Consider the following 19,828-nt stretch of genomic DNA (forward strand, 5'->3'; position numbering starts at 1 on the left):
TGTGTGTGTGTGTGTGTGTGTGTGTGTGTGTGTGTGTGTGTGTGTGTGTCCCTCCCTCTCTGTGTGTGTGTGTGTGTGTGTGTGTGTGTGTCCCTCCCTCTCTGTGTGTGTGTGTGTGTGTGTGTGTGTGTGTGTGTGTGTGTTTGTGAGTGAGTGAGTGAGTGAGAGAGTGAGAGAGAGAGAGAGAGAGAGTCGCGTCATCTGGGGAATAATGCTGTGACACGAGCGCAGCCTCCCCCCGCCCCCACGGGACCCTAATTGAAACCGTGCCCACCACAGGTTCACCGCGCGCGCGTTCGTGCGTTCGTTCCGGACCAACTTTGACCGAGTAGGCGGGAACCTTAGTGACCCGGCGCGTGCCCCGAGGCGGCGTGACAACTTGGCAGGCAGGCAGAAGCCTCTCTCTCTCTCTCTCTCTCTCTCTCTCTCTCTCTCTCTCTCTCTCTCTCTCTCTCTCTCTCCTCTTCGTCACTATTTTTAAATGGGAAGGGCGAGATTTGTGAAGGGGGGGCGTGGACAGCGCGAGAGGAGCGGTAGCAGCAACGGCAGCGGCAGCAGCAGCAGCAGCAGCGAGCTGCGGTGATGTGACGAGCCGCGGCTGCAGAGCAGCGACTGACCGCCCGGAGACTCGGAAGCCGCTGTTGGAGGCGGAACCCACGCGTGTTGTTTACGGTCAGCCGTGTGGACTTACTGTCATTTCGGACGTGTTTTTTGTTTTGTTTTTAATCGGACTCCTCTCAGCCACACAAAGGACTTTACGGAAGACGGATAGAGCATAGAAACGTCGTCGTGGGTTTTTCTTCTTCTTCTTCCAAAAAAAAAGAAAAGAAGAGGCACTGCTTGCGTTGTGCGTAACGGATACAAACTGGTTCGGCAGCTGTTTGACTGACAACAGTTTGAGGCTTTTTTGTTTGCTCAAGCCCACTTATTATTATTATTATTATTATTATTATTATTATTATTATTATTATTATTATTATTGCAATTACAAATCCAGGTGCGCTGCAAGACGTTTGGGTGGCATCTGGCGTTCAGGTGAAACCGGAGCCGCCGAGAGCTGACAGGTGTTAAAGTAGTTCCCCTCTACCTCGGGCTTCACCCCCCCCCCCCCCCACACACACACTTCTTATCGAACTCGCCGTCGCACGGGTTTTTTTTTTTTTTTTTGGAGGGGATGGTGTCTCTCAACCCGGCGCGCACCCACTTTCCCAGCACGCCTCCGAACGCACGTTTTCCTCGCGCTTAGAATGCGCCCGAGACGGCTGGGAGACTAGCCGCCCCCCCAAAAAAACGCCCCATCATCACTTCATTAGCCCCCCATTCTCCCAAAACATGACGACCAACGGACCTGTCATCGTCTACGAGTGGCTCAAGACCCTCCAGCTCGCCCAGTATGTCGAAGCCTTCGTGGACAACGGCTACGACGACCTGGAGGTGTGCAAACAGATCGGCGACCCTGACCTGGACGCCATCGGCGTCTACGTGCCGCACCACCGGCAGAGGGTCCACGACGCGGTGCGGAGGCTGAAGGACGACGCGCAGGAGACGGGCAGCGGGCTCTACTTCACCCTGGAGCCCGTGTCAGCGCCTCCGCCGCCGCCGCCGCCGCCGACGATACCCGGCATCGGCGACGTCTACGCCGGGCACATGGTGGAACAGTACGAGTCCAGGCTGCGCGGCTCCAAGTCGTGGACGGAGCAAAACGGCGACCGGCACGGGCGCAGCGGCGTCGGCGGGGGCGTCGGCAGCGTGGGCGGCTACCCGGGCGCGCAGAGGAACCTGACCCTGGGCAACAGGAGGGAGCTGGTGATGTACCCCAAGCTGAAGCTCAAGATCATGATCAGGGATAAGCTCATCAGGGACGGGATCAACCTGGCCAAGCTGCCCTACTCTAACAAGGTAAGGTGGGCTGGTCAGGTCACGTGGCATTGAGAGACCCTCACCACTGTACCAATTCTTTTTTTGTTATTTTGAAATGAAAAGATAATTTATGCATAGCCAGTGTGCAAAATACACATCAACATCCTCTATTCTCCTGGTTGTTTCTCAAAGCCAAACCAAATTTCCTTAAAATGCATTATATACAATATTTCATGGATGCAAGCCATGACAGGGTGATCTTAAAGACATTTTAGTGACAATAATATATATATATATAAAATTGTGAGGCTTTCAGGGAGTGTCATAGGTTAGTGTTGGCGGGTCTGCCCCCCCCCCCCCTGTTGTTTTTTGCACCCTGCGCATGACACTGATTCCCCGTGGGGGTCTGTCTGCCTGTGTGGAGTTTGTATGATTCTGAGGTGAAGGGTGATCTTAAAGACATTGTAATGAAGATAATATATATAATTGTGAGGCTATCAGGGGGTCTCATGGACCCCCCCTGGGCCCCTCTTGTTTTTTGCACCCTGTGCATAGCACTGATTCTCAGTGGGGGTCCGTCTCCCTGTGTGGAGTGTGTATGATTCTTCGGTAAACAGGTGGCCCACCTGCAACCCCACAGTCACCCCGAGTCAGGTGGGGTTAGGTTCCAATAACCTCTCTGCAGTCCCCCGACTGTGCGATGATCGTGGATGGAATACAGACGGAGGCGCCGGAGGGAGGATTTGTTACACAGCAACGCCTCGCCGTGTTTTTCTCAGGTCGTTTGGAAAGAAAAAAAAAAAAAAAAAAAAGATATCGAAGATGTGAGAAATCTTTAAAGGCGCCTGGCGGTTTGGACCATTTCGCAGGAGGACTTGTTCCTTGCCGTGCGCCGGAGGTGTTACACGGCACCGAAACGGGGAGGCCGTCACCTGCTCCCCATCATCCATCACGAGGCGGCCGTCAGACTGAGCGCGTGCAGTGCGGCGTTAAAGGGCAAGTTTCACTCGAGGTTGTTCGCTACGGCGTTCGCAGTCCTGTGAAAAGACCCTCGCAGGCAAATGCCTTGACGTTTTCATCACCTGCCCCGCCTCACCTTTTCCTTCTCCTTCTGGAGGAAGTGTTGGCGGCCGCCGTCACGGCTGAATGATGGGGAGCGAAGCCGATCAATAAGGCGGGATCGAAAGCGGGCGCGGGGGAGGGGAGGGGGAACCTGTAAATCTCCCGTGCTGCCGAACACATTTACACTCTGATTATTAATCCAGTCCGACCTCACCTGTCTGCCTGTCGGCCCTCCGGCCTCGGCGCTCGCTTGTGGGCGGGTCGGCCGGTTCTGACGAATGTCTGACGACTCGTTCGAAGGCGGTGAGTGAAGAGCGCCAAGCTGGGTCTGGCACCGGGAGCCGGGCTGACTGCTGAGAGGCGCCTCTTGTCTTTGCCGGGGCCAATAACGACCTTTTTCTTCTTCTTCACAAGTGTCTCCATCGGCTTGAAGAGGCTCCATGTGAATGACTGCTGCTGTTTGCTTTCAGACAGAGCGGCCGGCTCTTTTTTTTTTTGTTTCTGTTTCGGGCTCATGTGTTGGGTTTTTATCGTGCTGAACATCTCCAGCATGACAGTTCATGTGATTTTCGGAGTTTGTTTTCAATTGCCCGATGTGAGAGTGAAAACCATACTTTCCCAGGAAATTGCCGACTTAGACGTGTACGGCTCCAGGGTCAAAGGCCTCCTGAGGAAATGTTCTCTGCGGTTCCCAGGCTTGCAGCTAAACAGCTATTGTAAAATAGTGCATCTAGATTGGTTGTCTGGAAAACACCATCCGCTTCAATCCATCTGGTGGACCTTTGAGGGTCCTCGTTACAGCCCGGTGTGGGTTTTGAACGTCTGTCTAAGACAGTTGGCAAAATCATCACGTTGAGGTTCTCACAATTCTACCCAGTGTTTGAATATTTCTTATCATTTCACGTCTCCCATATCAGCTTTGCGGTACAATGCAAGCTGTAATTGGACGGTGTGTTTTCGGGGCGAGCCCTGCTACCATCAATGTCACCATGGAGAATATATACAGTACATACTTGGCTTGGAACTACTTGAACCTGAGTAGTCTTCAGCGTGCCAGCTGTCAGTGCCACGATATATTTTGTCAACTCGGATGGAGCCTCGCCGACCCCGGATCACCATCATGAAATTGGCCGATGTTGTGTTGCCGGTTCATTGGGGTTAGGGTTCATTGGCAGCAAACCAAAAAAGCAGCAGGGCGCTATCGCTCTTATCACGCGGCTCTTTTGTGTTTGGGCCACGCGTCGTAGCGCCGTGCCCAGCGTTACACAACCACATTTTCCTCAATTTCAACATGCAGGCCTCGCTGCTGTGTATTATTTCTGCCGCTGGGAAAGCGAAACCCGCAGAGATGTTGGATTTCGTCGGGGATTATCTGTCATAGCGGGCCCGAAAACAAAAGTCTGGCTTCTGGAGGGGGGCGGGTGGGGTGGAGTGATGCTCCGTTTCTCTCTTTGAAGGCTGTATTTATTTAGAGCCAAACATTCGGCCGCTGAGGCTTTTGGAGAAGAAGCGAGGCAGGTCAAGGGCTTTCTCCCCCCATGGAGTGTGTATGTGTGTGTTTGTGTGTGTGTGTGTGTGTTTTCAACCCTGTAGTTTGGAATTGGCTCCAGCTCAGTGCTCTCCTCCTCCTCCTCCTCCTCCTCCTTCTCCTCCTCCCCCAGGAGAGTGCGAGGAGATGGAGCGGTGACCAGTTGATGGAGGTTTTTGAGTAAACGGCCTGTGATTGGTCCGTGGATATCGGCCCTCTTTGTGCGGCTCCGGGATGAGACGTCAGCCACCCGGCTCGGGGGACCGTGGAGGCAGACTCCGGGGCCAATTACAGTAGACGGTGTCACCCCCCCCGCCCCCCGGAGACGTCCATGTCGCGGCGGAGCTGAGATCTCCATCCCGACACGCCGACTCTCGCCGCCTTCATTGTTTGTCGAGGAAACATGTCTAATATGAGCTCAGGGTCCTCCGTGGCAAGCGCTCCATTATTTGGCATCAAAGAATCGGAAGAGTGGGGGTGGGGGGGAAAGATCTCGGCTGAGGCTAATAAATACCCGCGATTCTCATCAAAGCTCCGCGGAGGCTCCCCGTCTCTTTTCTTATTGTGTAAACTAACACCTTGTGCGACAGGAGCGAGCGTCTCTCACTGGGGGACAATATAGGCAGGCGGCGCGGCGGCGCTAGCAGTTAGCGCGGCGCTTCCAGAGGAAATGCTACAGTTATTATTTTTGCTTCAGGCTTTCTCTTCAGTCAACAGCACCAAGACGACAAACAGTTTTTCACCCCCCCCCCCCTCCCCGCCCCCTCTGAAGATCAGTGGTTCACACAAACTTTAAGTTCTGTGTTTAATGCTGCAAATCTGTCACTTTGCTAACCGGTGTAATGTCACCCAGGGGGACCGTAAAGTCGCGTTTTTTTTTTTTTTTAGTAATGTAGTTTGTAGCTGCACATAAAAATACTTTTCTGCTTTTACTTACTACGAAAAAAAAAAAATCATCTTCCTGAATTTAACAATGAAACATACCGTCTTGGGAATAAGAAAAAAAACAATTTGAAGGGTGCGTTTGTGTCCCCGCTGCTGCAAACAGAGTCATAATAAAGAGCCTCATTGTTAGCGCCGCAGCTCCAGGAGGAAGTGGGAAGCTAAACACTGGGACATCCACCATTGTTTGGTGTGGAAGCCGACGGAGACGCGTGTCCTTTCACTGCCAGCCTCTCGTTTGGTTTTGTTCGGTTTTGTTTTTTTTTTTCGCTCCCCAATTTCCGACCATTGAAAGAGGGAGGAGGGCGGCCGAAGCGAGTGTCCAGCATTGTGCCGGCGGCTTCGGCCGTCACGCGGGGAGAGAGAGGCTCGCAAATAGATTGGCGCATTGTTTATTTCCGGCGGCTGGAGGGGAAAGTGGGTGGCCGCTGTTTGCACCTCCACTTTTGGCCGCACCGGCCGGCGTTGGAGGGACCTTGTCTGACCTTCGGCCAACAGCTGATCAAACCTGGACAGTAGTGGCGTGAGGCGGGCGCCAGCCTGCCCCCCCTGGCTTGACGCCCCCAGGGAGTGTCAGAAATGCAGCTGCCGGGCAGAAGCAGAGGTGTCATCTCCCCCGTCTGCGGGAACTTCTTCACTTTGTGTTACAGCTTCGAGGGGAGGAAGCTCTTCTTCACCTTCCGTGCCGAACACCAACCTCACTTCCTCCCTCCAGTCGATTCATCTTGATTAACGTGCCTTCGCTGTTTCCTGCCAGGCAGGAAATAAAATTCTTGTTAGGACGACCCTCGGTTGGCTCGCTCGCTGCGCTGCGCTGGCTCAGTGCTCCTGCTCCGTCTCACAAGAGAGGAGCTTCAGATTAGTTTTTTTTTTTTTTTTTTTTTTTTAATGCTTGAAAGTTGAGTTTTCCCACAGTTTGAAAACATTTGTCACGCCAAGTCGAGGGTCAGCTGGAGAGTAAATATCCAATTCTTACTTGCCTAATAATGCAGGTTTCTAATATATCTGCTGTACTGTGCTTTTTGATGTCTTGTTTTACTTCTGCAAGTACTTTAGATGTTTGATACTTTTCCAAAGGTTCCAGACTATCCAGATTTTCAGAGCTTTGTTTTTCATCGCAGATTTCAGTAATGCAGCCTTGCATTTATCAGAAAGCGGAACACCTGGCTAACAGTGCTGTCGCTAACCCGGGCAACGTGTCGGAGCCCTTCCTGACATCGTCTTTAGCACAAACCTTCTGCTAAAAGGACCAAGCAAAAGAAATCAATGATCTGAATGTTCAGTTCTGGGAAGCTAATTGACAGACTGGACAACACATATTTGGAAATTCTCATTCAATGAGAGGCGCTCCATTTCTTTAAAATAAACAGTCGACAGAACAGCCTGCCGTGGCCGACTACAAACATCTCTGTGGAGCCTTTTTTTCCCGTGAGCTCTTCCGATCGCGGCCGCTTTCTCCACAGACGTCCTTTGCACGCCTTTTGTCCTGCGCTGCGCTGCTGGCGTCTGGCCACAATGAGCCGCTCCCGGAGTCTTTCCGCCGTTTCCGCTGAAAGCTCTGTTTGCTCAGCCTCTATTAAGAGCTCCTTGAAGGCATTATCAGCTAAGGAGCCGTGAGGGGAGGGGGGGGGGGGGGCGGTGGCGGGCGGTGGTGGGAAGCCATAAAGGAGTCAAGGACTTGTCCTGCGAGGACGCGGAAAGTCAATTAGCGACGCGAGCAGCTGTTTACGGTATTAAAAGCCAGGTTACGAGGGGAGCGCTGATGGGGTGGGTGGATGGATGGATGGATGGGTGGATGGATGGATGGATGGATGGCTTCCCCATCTGCCCAAAAAAATGGTGGTAACTCACAGTTAGGGTCCCTTTTTGTCGAGCATAAACTTGACAGAGACGGCGCAAGCTGTGCGCAGCAGTTGCGGGCCGATGGCTATCACGCCGACCTCTGACCCCTGCGCTTTTGGCCTGTTGCACTCGCACAAAGTGATCCCAGCAGTGACAACAAGCACGCGGCCAACTCTCGTCCCCTTCCCCTCGGCAGCTGCCGCGGCCAATCAGCGTCACAATCCACCCCGGGGCGGACAGACGTCTTGTTCGGCCAAGGTGGAGACGGAGGAGTGGGAGGAGTGGGCGGGGGCAGGGGGGGCGACGGAGCGAATCGTACGTCCGCGATAACTGGAGAGAAGTGCATCATGGTGCGTCTACCGGTTAAGGGGGTTTTGGGTCTGCAGCTGGGCCCCCCCCCCCACCCCCCCCCTCTTCAACAGGGCGGGGCCTGGCGGTCCCCCGGCCCTGTTTCCCTGTTTGGTCTGGATGCGATTAAAAAGCTGGAACTGCACAGAAAATGTTTCAGTGATGACATTTATTGACATCACGCTCAATTTTAAAGGGCCCCTTATTGTATTTGACTTGAGTAAAACAATCTTGCGGGACTTATTATCCAAAAAAGAGCACATTTAGCCCTCTGTTTGCTGCAAAAACACATGATTTTGGACGATACGTTTTCTGTTTGTGTCTTGCAAGGGGATAAAAACCCGGTGGTCGCATGGTTGTTTTTGCAAACCCCCCTGGCTGGTTTGGAGGAAGCCTATTAAAAAATGTATTTAGCTCATTTATTAGCGCGTAAGCCTGTAGCGTATTTGCCAAAAGCTGCGGTTAGACATTCACTTTCCTTTCATTTCATTGCAAGTAATAACTTTCTTTGTCACTTTTGCGTCACGGTAGACGGACGGTAGCGGCAACACGAAGCAAAATGCATGGAATTTCAAGTGCTGTCACTCAAGCAGACGCCACTTTCTCTCTCCACCCCTCGGGGCCCGTGTCAACAGCATACGGCGTTGGAGTTCCTCTCGGTGGCCCCGCGCTATATGTTTAAGGTTGCGCGGTCATGGAAACGTCTTTAAATAAAGCGGGCCGAGGCGGTGAGTCAGAGCGCGGCCCCCTCCATTTTGCCCGGCGTGTGGTGGCGATCGGCTCCTGACGACACGAATTCGTGACAGATACATTATCGGAGCTATTCCGGTCCTCGAGCTTCCCGGACAGTCGGGCTGCTGCCGTGCACAGGATTGAGGATCGATGGAGTTGCATTGTGAATACCGAGCTTCGTACTTTCACAAACTTTTACCCGTTGCGAATTTGAAAAAAAAAAAAATCTGATTTTTGTTTTTCATCCAAGGGTTTTGCTGCTTTGAAGGGGTCGACTGTTGACAACAACTCCAGAAAACCGGGGTGTTGCCACTGACCGGAGAGAGTGGAGTGCCCTCAATGACATCACAAAGGGCGGAATTTACAGAGCTGAATGCATACTTTTTGGAATGTGGAGCAGGCAGAACTACCACTGTTGCCGTACATGTAACAGAAAACATGGGTTCAGTTACCTTTGAACAATATGAGAGCTTTAAAACATCAGCATTATTCAAAATGAAATGGAAACTCTTTCTTTTGCAGCTAATCTGGATTTAAAAACAACAGAAACGGAATTTCGTGAGGACAACCCTGCAGAACACAAAACTATAATTTACGCTTCATTACTCATGCAGACAGCAGAAACCGGGGAGACTCGATTGCCGTTGTAAACATGTTTGTTTTTAACACATTCCGTCTGCTGCTTGCACGGCTCAGTGCCGGCGAATCCAAACACAAAACATCAGCTCACTCCACCCCCCCCTTGTTTTTCTTTTTTCAAACTGCACAACTAATTGTGCGGTTGCCCAATGAACCGCTTATCGCGAAAATCTGAAAACATTGCACTTCACGCCACAGCACCTGCACGCCGGCAGCGACTAGTCTCCTCAGAAAGGGGGGGGGGGGGGGGCGGTGAGCGCATAAAGATATCAAGCGCCCCCCAACAGGACGCAGAGTGACAGGTGAGCGCGAGCATCTGTCTGAGTCACGATCCAGGTTGCTGAACGCGCGCTGGCACGTCGGCACGTCGTCGCGTTCTCCCTCTCTAGCGCCGAGTCGCGCTCATTAGCGCCGCGCTCTGCCGAGGCGTCGTTAGCCGCGCTCGCGGAGGGAAGCGGCATATGTCGGGTGTGCGCGGCTGTGGCTTGCGGCCCCCGTCTGCAACATCTGCATCTGTGGACGTCGTGGCCAAAGAGAGATAGATACGCTGATAGACAGACGAATGGACAGCTCAGCTGCACAATCAGTCTTCAGCAGTCAGTTCATGAAAAAGTGCGTAGAGAGTAAAGGAATACTTAAAGTAAAGATTTGATGTAAAAGGTGACAGTGGTTAGCGGACCCTGAGCTTTTTAGAAAAAAGGGGATTAATGTGGTCTTTGTAACGTCAGCTCTGATTTTCACCCCTGTGATTTACTGCCGGTCAAGGACGAAAATGAAAGTGTTGCGTAATCTTTGACTTGGACCAGCAAAAAAAACAAAAACACGCTAGCCCTCGCCCTTCGTTTCGCTCGGGAAGGCTCGAAGCTCGCGGCAACCGGGGCGAGATCCGCGCGTTCAAGGTCAAGCCTTGCTTTATCGGCCAATCAACGGGAGGGTCGCAAATGTAATCTCGTATCATCCGCCGGGACGCCGCGGCGCCGCCGCCGCTCGGGCTTGTTTTTATCTCTTAATTACTCCGTTGATTCCGGCGACGTGATAATCTTTCGCTGCTTGTTTTGTTCGCGCAGCGGAGCGACGTTTCAAAGTTGCTTGATGTGGGATCATAAAAAAAAAAAATGAGTCATGTAAATGGAACATGGCTTCCAGCACAACCCGGGGAGTTGGGATCCGCTCTAAGTTTCTGTCTTCTCCCTTTGCTCCCAAGGCGACTGACGCAGCGTGTCCATGAACAAATAAAGCAGATTTGATTTGGTTTTACAAGACGCCTCCAAACTTCCATTAGCGTACTCGCAGGCTGTTGAGTTGCGCTAATCTTGACACAAATTTTTGCGTTGACATAAAGATACTTTTTTTGTTCTACTGTGCTCAACTGTTAACAGACAGCAAAGGCAACAAACTGTCACACATTAACCAAATAAGTTGTGAAACGCTCCACCACGGACATTAGCGCGTGAGCTAGTAAGCGGGCCAGTACCACATCGCGTCACGTTAGCCAGCACGTTAGCGCCATCGCCTCCACCGTCTTGTTTTTTTTTTTTTTTTTTGCAAGTTGGGACGCGTTTGATACCTCGGATCAAGTCAATAATATTAGCGTTACGCTAGACTAGAGTGTCTCTCTGTGATTGTGAAATGTTTTCTTCTTCCGGGGCCGACATCTCTTGCGGGCGATCCGACCCCGCTACCTGGCCCCGCACGTGGCTGCAGCTCGGCTCGTGGTCGGCGCGCATTATCCACGGGGCTGCGTTCAAGGGATGTAATGCATGGGTGCGGAAAGACGAGTGCGGGATGATAGCAGCGCCGAGCGCGAGTGTAGAGTACATATAATTACCTCGTCGCCTGCAGCCGCTGCCACGGTAAACGCGGCGCGCCCGACTCAGAACAGCGCCCGCCCTCCTCTCCTCTCCTCCCTCCCACCACCACCTCTTACCCCCCCGATCTCTAATTGGTCTATTTCCAAGGCGTGAGGGGCAGGGCCGCATTGACAGCTTTGATCACGGGGACCACACCGGTGTCGATGGGTCTGCCTGCCTGCCTGAGTGCTTTATGCAGCCTGCGCTGAAGCCACTCGCTACCTGCCTTGCCTGTCTCACTCCGCCTGTCTCACTCCGCCTGTCTCACTCCGCCCTCCCTGCAGCCACGCATACCGGCAACGTGAACCCTAATTAGCTGGCAGCAGCCGCATTCTTGAAGCGTGCCTACGCAAATAAACACGTTGCACACGAGCGGCTCGCGAGAGCTGTAGGTGCTTTTTGTCTTTCGCTGGCGCTTGTGTGTCTGCGTGTGCGTCTGTGTGTGTGTGTGGTTTGCCGCCTGCAACATCGCCAGCGTTTACAAAACATGTAATGGTTCCAGTGCAGATGTTAAGCAGTGCGGTAGGCAGCGGGGGCAAAAAAAAAAAAAGAAGAAAAAAATACTGTGGCACCAGTTAAGTGGAAAAGAGTTGAGTGCCGCTAATGGAGGCTTATTCAAGATGATAAAATGTGCCAAGTTTTGTTTTTTTTTCCCCGAGCTAGGTTTGCTCCTGTGTGTGTGTGTGTGTGTGTGTGTGTGTGTGTGTGTGTGTGTGTGTGTGTGTGTGTGTGTGTTTCCACAAGAGGATGATTTTGCTGGAATTAGGATTGAAGGAAGCACGTTGTAACACAAAATGAGACAAGCAGGGTGTTAACACATAAAACTCACATTCTGTTCCTAGAAGTCCCTTATTATACAAATACTACTTTACAGATATTTTCTTAAAACATGCTCTCAGGCCTCTGGCCCGTCAGTGAGAGCCACAAAAAACAGACAAGTCCATCCTTTACATTTTCTTGTTCCGCCGTTCAGGAAGTTTGTGCTGAATCATCAAAGTCGGCCATTTGTGATGTCACTGAGGGCACTACCGCCTCTCGGGTTTGTGACAATCCCTTCAGCCAGGTGTTGGCTCCACCTTCCGACACTGCCTCTTTTTTTTTTTTTTTCCAAATGTTTAAGAATCACTCTTACCAGGAAGCTAAAAGACACCTAGCTAAGCATAAAGGCTGTAAACAGATGGCTAAATACGCTTTTCCGTGAAAGACTGCTTTACTGAGGCTAAAAAAACAGTCATCTAAAAAATGGGCATACCATGAGACCTTTAATTTTACTCTCCTGTAGGGAAAAAAAGCTGAGCCAGGCTGTTCTTCCTTCCAGCCAGTCAAAGTCGTCATTAGCGGATCACTCTCGACGTGCTCAGTGTGGAGGCCCGGTCTTCTTTGTGCTAATTGCTGCCTTTTCACCTCTGTACATTTTCCCGTTAATTGTTGCACACTGTCAATGTTGATTGCCCACCATGTGGCAGCTCCCTACAGAGACTTGCTTGACTTTTTTTTTTGGTTCGAATATCCCATTCCCACGTCATGAAAGCCGAAAGCCTGGAATTTCTGAAGGGTAGGAAAAAAAAATAACGCTGCTCAAGCTTGTTTGCGCTACCTGGTTACACATCATTTGGTTTCCCAACTCAAAGCCCAAAAGTGTTTGTTTGAGAGAAAACACAGCTCACGGTTTGCATCCACCTCAGCGAGTGCTGGTTTCGGAGCGGCCGAGTAAGCAGTTGTTATCTTATGATATAATTCCAAATGAGCGCTTTTGTGTTTTTTCGAGGGTGCTCATTTGGGCCATTTTAAAGCCACCCTTGGCTAATGTCTGGGATGAGAAAACTGCTGTTGTTGATCAACAGCGATGCCACAATGTCAACGTCAGCGGATCTCGCAAAAAAAGCAAGCCAAAACCGCCCCGTTTACCGTAATAACCCCCGAGACTTCTCTCCCCGAAAAGGCTCCCAAAAGAGATCCGAGCCGCGACTCGACGGCCCATTTCAAAGGACGTTGCATCAGTTTGCGTTTCACGGCCTGTTTAAGACAACTCTGGCTACAATCAATGTGGGTTTTTTTTTTATACATTTGCATGTAAAGGCAGCAAACAGCTTGTTTTTATTTAGGGTTGAAAAAAGGAAAAAAGCTGTGTGGTTGTGGTGTACGAGTCACTATTACTGGAAAGCATGTTTATGTAACCAGCCGAATGACGGATTTCTAATATTAAGCTTTCAAGCCGGGCTCCGTATTCCGTAACAAAGGGGCCTTTTATAACACACCAGGTATGTTAATAACGGATTACATCCGCCCCTATTGAGGAGGGAAACTAAATCTCGGGATGTCGGTGCTCTCCGTTGACTCTGAGAGAGTTTCCAGCGTGCCGACGGCAGGCGGATGACCTGCAGCCGTCCCGCTGTGGCGTTGACCTTTGGCGGCGCAGGAAGTGCGGTTAAGCTTGTAAATCGCCGTGAATGCGCCGCACGCACAAAAAGCACAAACAACGGACTGACAGCTCGTTGTCGAGCGGCTGAGCGGGAGGGGTCAGCGGTTTTCCAGCGATCGGCCGGGCTCACCGTGTTTGCGTTCTACCTCGCCGGAAGGGAGGTGGTTCAGATGCCTCGCATTCACATGCAAGCATGTTTTGAAGTCGCTGAGCATAAACCGTAGAAAATGTTTCCCTTGAACTCTTAAAATCTGATAGTTTTGGGAAACTCTGTGCTGTGTCTGATCCCTTTGGTTTGACATCATCTCTGTTGTACAATGTTTGTTTGTGTGGCTGTTATCTCCTAAGCAACAGCTGACGAATGGCAGACAAAACCAAAAAAAGTGAGTTCAATCTTTCTAGTTATGGGAAGCCTTGTAAATACGCCACTGGGACTGTGTTGACTCACCCGCTATGCTGATGACACGAGACATCAGGCGGTACTTTGTAGTATTTTAGTGACTTTATGTGTGATTCAGATTCAGATTCATTTTATTTGCCATTGTGTAAAACACATAGGAATTTGTTTCGGCAATGGCATGTGTGCATTTCAGTTCTTTTTTCACAAATATCACGTGTGAGCGTATTGTGTAGAAGTGTCTCAGCTACACACCGTCAGTCCACATGTGGGACTGACCTCGTACCTTGCGTTGCGCAGTTGTTCTTTCAGGACTGCTTCTGATTGGCCAGCATGACCAAAAATTACACTCCACACATGCGGTTGCACTTGTGAGGCCGTTTTAAGGCACCGTCACAAATGCACGAGGGGATGAAGCCTTTTGAAATCAAACAAACAGAAAACAGACTGTCGTTAATCAAAGTCGCTCCCGCGATCGTCTTTTTTTGGAAGCGCTGCGGCACCATTTTTCAAACTCGAACCCACTCCCTTTAGTTATGCTCTCCATGTAAATCTGCACGCGTGAAGTCGCAGTGGTGGCTGATAGTGTTTGGTAATTACCCTAAATACACAAGCTCCGACACTGACAAAAGGTTGAATAATTCATACAAGGAGCCGTGAGATCAGTTGTCACTTCTCAAAGCCGGAACGGATGAGGTCTCAGATTTTTAAACGTCTGATGTTGAATATTCACAATATTTGGATGTGTGTGTATGTGAGGGACTACTTTGGGAATGTATGCCATGGACGGCAGCAGCGTGGCAGCGCTTGGCATCGAGTACCTCCGAGGCTTTTAGAATCACTTAGTCACATCCGTGGCCCGCAGAATAAATTGTCCTCTTTCCCCTCCGATGGAAAACACAATGGCATGCCGGAACAATAGCCTGCAGGACGCTGCATCTTCTCACAGCAAGCCACTCAGCGCTGCTCCATCTCCCACAGACCCATTTCTGTGGGACCCTATGAATTCCAATATCATTGAATGGAGGACAGGATCGCAAAATGGACCAATAAAAATGAAATCTAGGGAGGAATACCATGGTTTTTGACCATTTCCACTGAAATTCTGGTTCCAGGAGGGAAAATGAATGTTTATATTGTTAGAACATCCCTGCTGAGGGGTTTGTTAACAATACAAGTCCGTGATTTAGACATGAAACTGGGAACCGTTCCCAAACAAAGAGTTACCAACCAATTTTCAAGTGTCAGGTTTCGTATAAATTTTTTTTTTTTTAATCAACATAAACTTAAATTCCAACTAATTGAAATTGAAAATACATTTTCTGGAAGGGTTTCTGGTAGTCTTGAACCCAGATGACAAACAAAAAGTAGAAAAGAAGAGTTTACAACAATAATCGGATTTGGGGGATGAAACAAACCAAAATGTATGGTCTATTTATCTGATATCTCAGTGTGCTTTAGCTCACTTGCCCCTTAAGAATCTCATCCCACTCTTGTCACCGAACCAAGCAATGAACTTGCATCGCTCTCACACAATGCCAGCCGTCTAAACAGAGATGCTCTGAAATATCCATCCGTACTGACGGACAAGCAGGGCAAGCATCCCAAAAGGAGCTTACCGAGTTAATACATCCCCGAGAACGACAAAAGGTCTCCGGTGACTCTGGTTAGCGGCGCGCGGGCATCTTTGGGAAGCGGGTACACAATGCAAGCATTGGAAGTCCGGGGCTGGCGGATTGTGTGCGGCGACGCTCTTCATTGTCATGCAGGAATCCCGCCGCGGGGCTCGTATCAATTCTCATGTAAAGTGGCCATTCATATTCAAACAATCGGCTCGGGATGGAGGGTTGCGGTCCGGGGCTTTGTCGAGAGGCGATACAGTGAAGAGGGAAGGAAGACGTTGCCCTGTAAATACTCTGTTAACGCGTCACTGACGAGTGTTCCACCGTAACAAAGACACTCGGGAGTCTCCCGATCAGTGGACAGACGTCCGACATCTTCTCGCTTAAAAAATGTCTCCGTCTGCGCATCAAAGGCTCACACGTGCTTTTTTCGATCGTTGCGTCGCAGAACCACAAACAAAAGTGCACCAGGCTCAAGTTTCCCTATTGTTGATTAGCATTGGGCTTCCTCCCTAATCCCACTCAGGCTCTCCATCATGATCCTCTTCGGCGAGGACGAGGCTCTGATCCGTTTGTTCTCGTCGTTGATTCGATCCGAGAGGAACACATTATTTCAGCGAAGCTGATGTTTTCCGTTTGGGGAACACGCGGCTTCGTGCTCGTCGCCAATTAATACTCGATCGAGGATCTTGTTTTTTTTTTTTAACATCCTCGTAGGCACAGTGCAAAGATAGTCATTTCATCGGGAGGCAAGACAACGAATTGCTGCATATTTGGACTGGCTTTCGGTGTATCTAGGATGTTGAACAAGCCATGTAAGATACATGAAAGGCACTGCATGAAACAGTAATATGGATGATAAATAAATGATGTACTTGTCAATTTACCCTCAAACATTGTCACATGCACTGTGAAATGCCACACAGTGCTGTCATTCACACTTTTATGAATTCACAGTCGCCACATGAAATCCCTGAAGCCTCGTATATACATTTTCTTTTTCCTGTGACATTAAACTTGAAAATCCAGATGAATGCATTTGGCTGCTCCAGTGTTATTGGCAAGACTTTTTGACAAAATGTCACTCTGTCTTTTTTTTTCCTGCCCTTGTCCTGCTTTGCTGGGGGAAAGAATTGAGGCCCTAGTTTGGGGTTTTGCAGTTATTGACCGTCTCATTACGTTCTTTACTCTCGACGCGCAACTCTGAGACCCTTTGTGCGAGGCAGAAGAGGCTTTTCTTTCCTTTCTCTCTTTTAAGTGCCAGTTAGCATCCGAGTGGCCCACAGGGCTTCCAAGTTCCACCTTACATAATCTACTTAGCGTCTGCAAGGTTTTGCGGGGGACTTGTCAGAATCTGACAAGTCCCCAGAGTGGTGTTGTTATTGTTTTTTTGTTTTTTTTTCAGTGTTTTATCAAATCTGTTTTTTTGTCTTTGTTTCTTGCTTGTTTTGTTGGCAGAAAATCATATTACATGAAGTGAAAACTTTCAACAGTAATTATACCTGGTAAACTTGTACAAGACTTTCCCCTTCGGTTGTACGTCACGTGGAACGGTTCCAGAGTTTGATGGCCATATTTCACATATCCATTTTGTAAGGAGTCCATACAAAAAATTGGACATGGGGAAACTTGGGAGCTGCCACTAACACGTTCAAGTGGAGCAACGGCAACAGTAAAGGGCTTCCTGTTGGTGTGAGGGCCAATGACAGGTGCATGTACCTGCTACATGGCTAGCTGTGATGTGCTTCAACATTCTTTTGCCAAAGCATCTCACTAGGAGAAATTGTACGAACATTTTTTGGCCTCGTGTTGCCACTTTGCTCAGTCATGACAGATAACTTGACTTTGCATTTGAATAAAAATAATTCCACTGCTAATCTATTTAGCACTAGCTAGGCTTGCTTAGCTTCCTGTGTTCTTCTTCACTGACCAGCTGCAGACTTGCAGCAGTTTCTTCCTGCTTTCAAGACTTTTGCAAGGAAGCCGATTGGCTATAAAATAGACCAGGGGTTGAAGCATTGCAAGGTTCCTGAGTCTCCGATTCAGTTGTCACTTGTTGAATGGCTTCGTGACGTGGGGCCAAGCCAAAGTCAGTCGGCACCTGAGTCCCATCGGAAGGTTAAAACAAATACAAATGTTTTTCTTTTTCCCCTTCCTGGCCTGTAGGCTTTTATTTTGACAGGCGGCTGAATAGCCGCAGGAAATCAGGAAGAGAGAGAGAGAGAGAGAGAGAGAGAGAGACGGAGGGAGGTCTGGAATCACCCCTCCCACACAACCCTCCACCAACCCCTCCAGTGCTTATCAGACATCTGACGTGCACGCGGGCCAGTGCCACTCTGCCACATTAACACTGCAGCTCCGCTGTAAACAAGTCCCGCTGTTGACCAAGCCATCTTTTTTTGTATATCTGTACAGCGACTTCCCCATTGGCCATTGTCTCCGCCCTGAATGGGAGCATGGAGATGCCCCTCCCCTACCCACCGAGCCCCATTCACCGCCACCTCATTATGGCATGTCTCTCTCTTTTTCTTTTTCCTCTCTCCTTCCCTCCCAAAACTGTGGAAAAGACTGTAACAGGTTACCTAGGCAACATGTAGAACCACCGCTGCGAGTTTTTCTCTCCCCCCAAACCCCCCCCCCCCCCGCCTCCCCTTCAGCGGCGTGCTCTCTCTCTCTCTCTCTCTCTCTCTCTGATCCCGCTGGACAATAAGTCCTGTGGCAGGCCATCGGCTGACGAGCCTGTTGCGGTAATCGTAGCGACAGGATCAGGCGCCGCTACTCCGTCGAGGCTCCCCAGGTGTCGTTTATCGACGGGCGGCTCAGCGCCCTGCTCCTGTAAATCCCACCACCACCACCGCCCTCTGATCTCCACCTTCATGTCCTTGCGAGCCCCCCCTCCCACCCCCACAGGATTGGACGGCGGGCAAACAGTAGAAGTAGGTCAGAAATGCTGGAGCGAGGACTGAGGCCCCTGGTAGCTCTGTGAGACCCCCGCTAAATACCAAGCCCTCGGAGGAATGCATTATTATAGATGAAGACGTTTGGTCATCCAATCCTCAGGGGTTGGATTCGGTCCCAGCAACCCACCCCCACCCCCACCCCCAACCCAGGAAAACGCTGACTCGGCCAAATCCAGGCGTGCCTGCAGGCTCTCAGCTGCTAATTCGCTCCTAACTGCGTGTCACGTATCCTCCCTCACTGAAGGTCAGAGGTCGAGCAGGGCGGGGGTGGGGAGGGGGGTCATTCGTCTGGTTTCAACAGAGGAGGAAAAGGCCGGGATGAGTAGGGGGGGAGCAGGGGTGGCCTGTGGTTAGGTGTGTGTGGATGGTGTAGGGGAAGAGAAGTGGGGGAGACACCCGCAGCGTGCTGGGGTTGGAAGTCGTCATTAATTCTGCTGTCACCCGGTGGAGAGGCTGGTGGCCGGGGGGGTGGAAGAGGGGGTTGGGGGGGATGTCAGGACCGTCTGTGGGATTTTATATTTACCCCTGGAGTCCAGAGGCAGCAGCCTTGCACTGTTAATTATGCAATGAAAGCTCCATAGGTCTCCAAATAACAAAAGCATATTTAGCCTGCTGTTTACAGCCACCTACAAAAGACTCAGTCCCCTGCCATTGCTTTGTTGCAAAAGAACTCCTGGCGTGGCAGTGGGGTGTGGTCTGGGGGTAATTCCAGCGCCCCTTGTGACATCACAAAGAGCTGACAGAAGCCATCGAGTGCACCACCAGTCGCAGCCCTCGTGAGGGGTTCCCGCATTCGCCTCCTTTTGCGTAAAGTGAAGTTTACGATGAACTTCAAGATGTCAAACATATTTTCTACGTAGCAGCTCCAGAAAGGACCCGGTGTTTGCCTCTTGTCTTTTTAAGGAAGAGCAACAAACAGACAGACGAGCCAATGTAGGTCACGGTGGCACCGAGCAGCGGCGCTTGTTTAGTTTGTTCAGGGCCAATCCAGCTTCACCCGGATGTGTCTCCGGATGGAAACTCTATTTTTCTTTTCCAGGTGTTAGTCACATCCTTTTTTTTTTTTTTTTGTCGTCATCCAGTCTTTGATTTCAGAGTCGAAGCCCGTTTGAACGAAGCACAGATGACTTTGCTGATAGATTTTTCCACAAAACCGGCTGTAAAAACGGCATTCGCAGCAGCGGCATGTGTGTGTGTATGCATGCTCTCCCTCTCTCCCCCTCTCTCTCTCTCTCTCTCTCTCTCTCTCTCCCTCTCTCTCTCTCTGACTCTGTCTCTCTCTCCCACAGCAGAGTTGCTGACAGAGGCTCTTTGTTGGGCCCCGGGTGGGGTTGAGGTGCAGTGCCGGGTCGGGCGTTCCTGATTAGTCCTCATTGAAATCCTATAGGACGGCTCATTTACATCCCAGCCGCTGAAATCCACTGGTGACCTCGGCGGTGAACCCGGCGGGTCTCGGTTCTGACTGACAGTGTTTGGTAAACAAAGGGAAGCCCTCGTGCGCGACACGCTGGCCTGGCCCAGGACCCGGACACGGTGTCAAGTGGCGGCCCGGTGTTTGTTTTGACGGAGCCTCAGCTGACCCCACACATTTTTTTATTTTTCGTTGAGCGAACGCTGACAACTC

The 19,828-nt window shown here is 50.6% G+C and overlaps 1 protein-coding gene across 6 annotated transcripts in view; it reads left to right on the forward strand.

Annotated features, from left to right (window-relative positions):
* Positions 1-555: 555 nt before the first annotated feature.
* sash1a (SAM and SH3 domain containing 1a) overlaps positions 556-19,828 on the forward strand; it is a 161,860-nt gene continuing 142,587 nt past the window's right edge. For 4 of the 6 annotated variants that reach the window (XM_076013412.1, XM_076013413.1, XM_076013415.1 and 1 more), the window contains exon 1: positions 571-1,899. In XM_076013412.1, coding sequence (XP_075869527.1) covers positions 1,333-1,899 — 567 coding nt within the window. In that variant the 5' untranslated portion in view covers positions 571-1,332. Of the gene's footprint in view, positions 1,900-19,828 lie in introns of all 6 variants that reach the window. The other 2 variants (XM_076013420.1, XM_076013411.1) reach the window with 2 other exon arrangements.

Source organism: Nelusetta ayraudi, unplaced genomic scaffold (assembly GCF_046127955.1).
Source record: "Nelusetta ayraudi isolate G7.1 ecotype Tasmania unplaced genomic scaffold, CSIRO-AGI_Nayr_v1 ptg000151l, whole genome shotgun sequence".
Classification (NCBI taxonomy): Eukaryota; Metazoa; Chordata; class Actinopteri; order Tetraodontiformes; family Monacanthidae; genus Nelusetta; species Nelusetta ayraudi.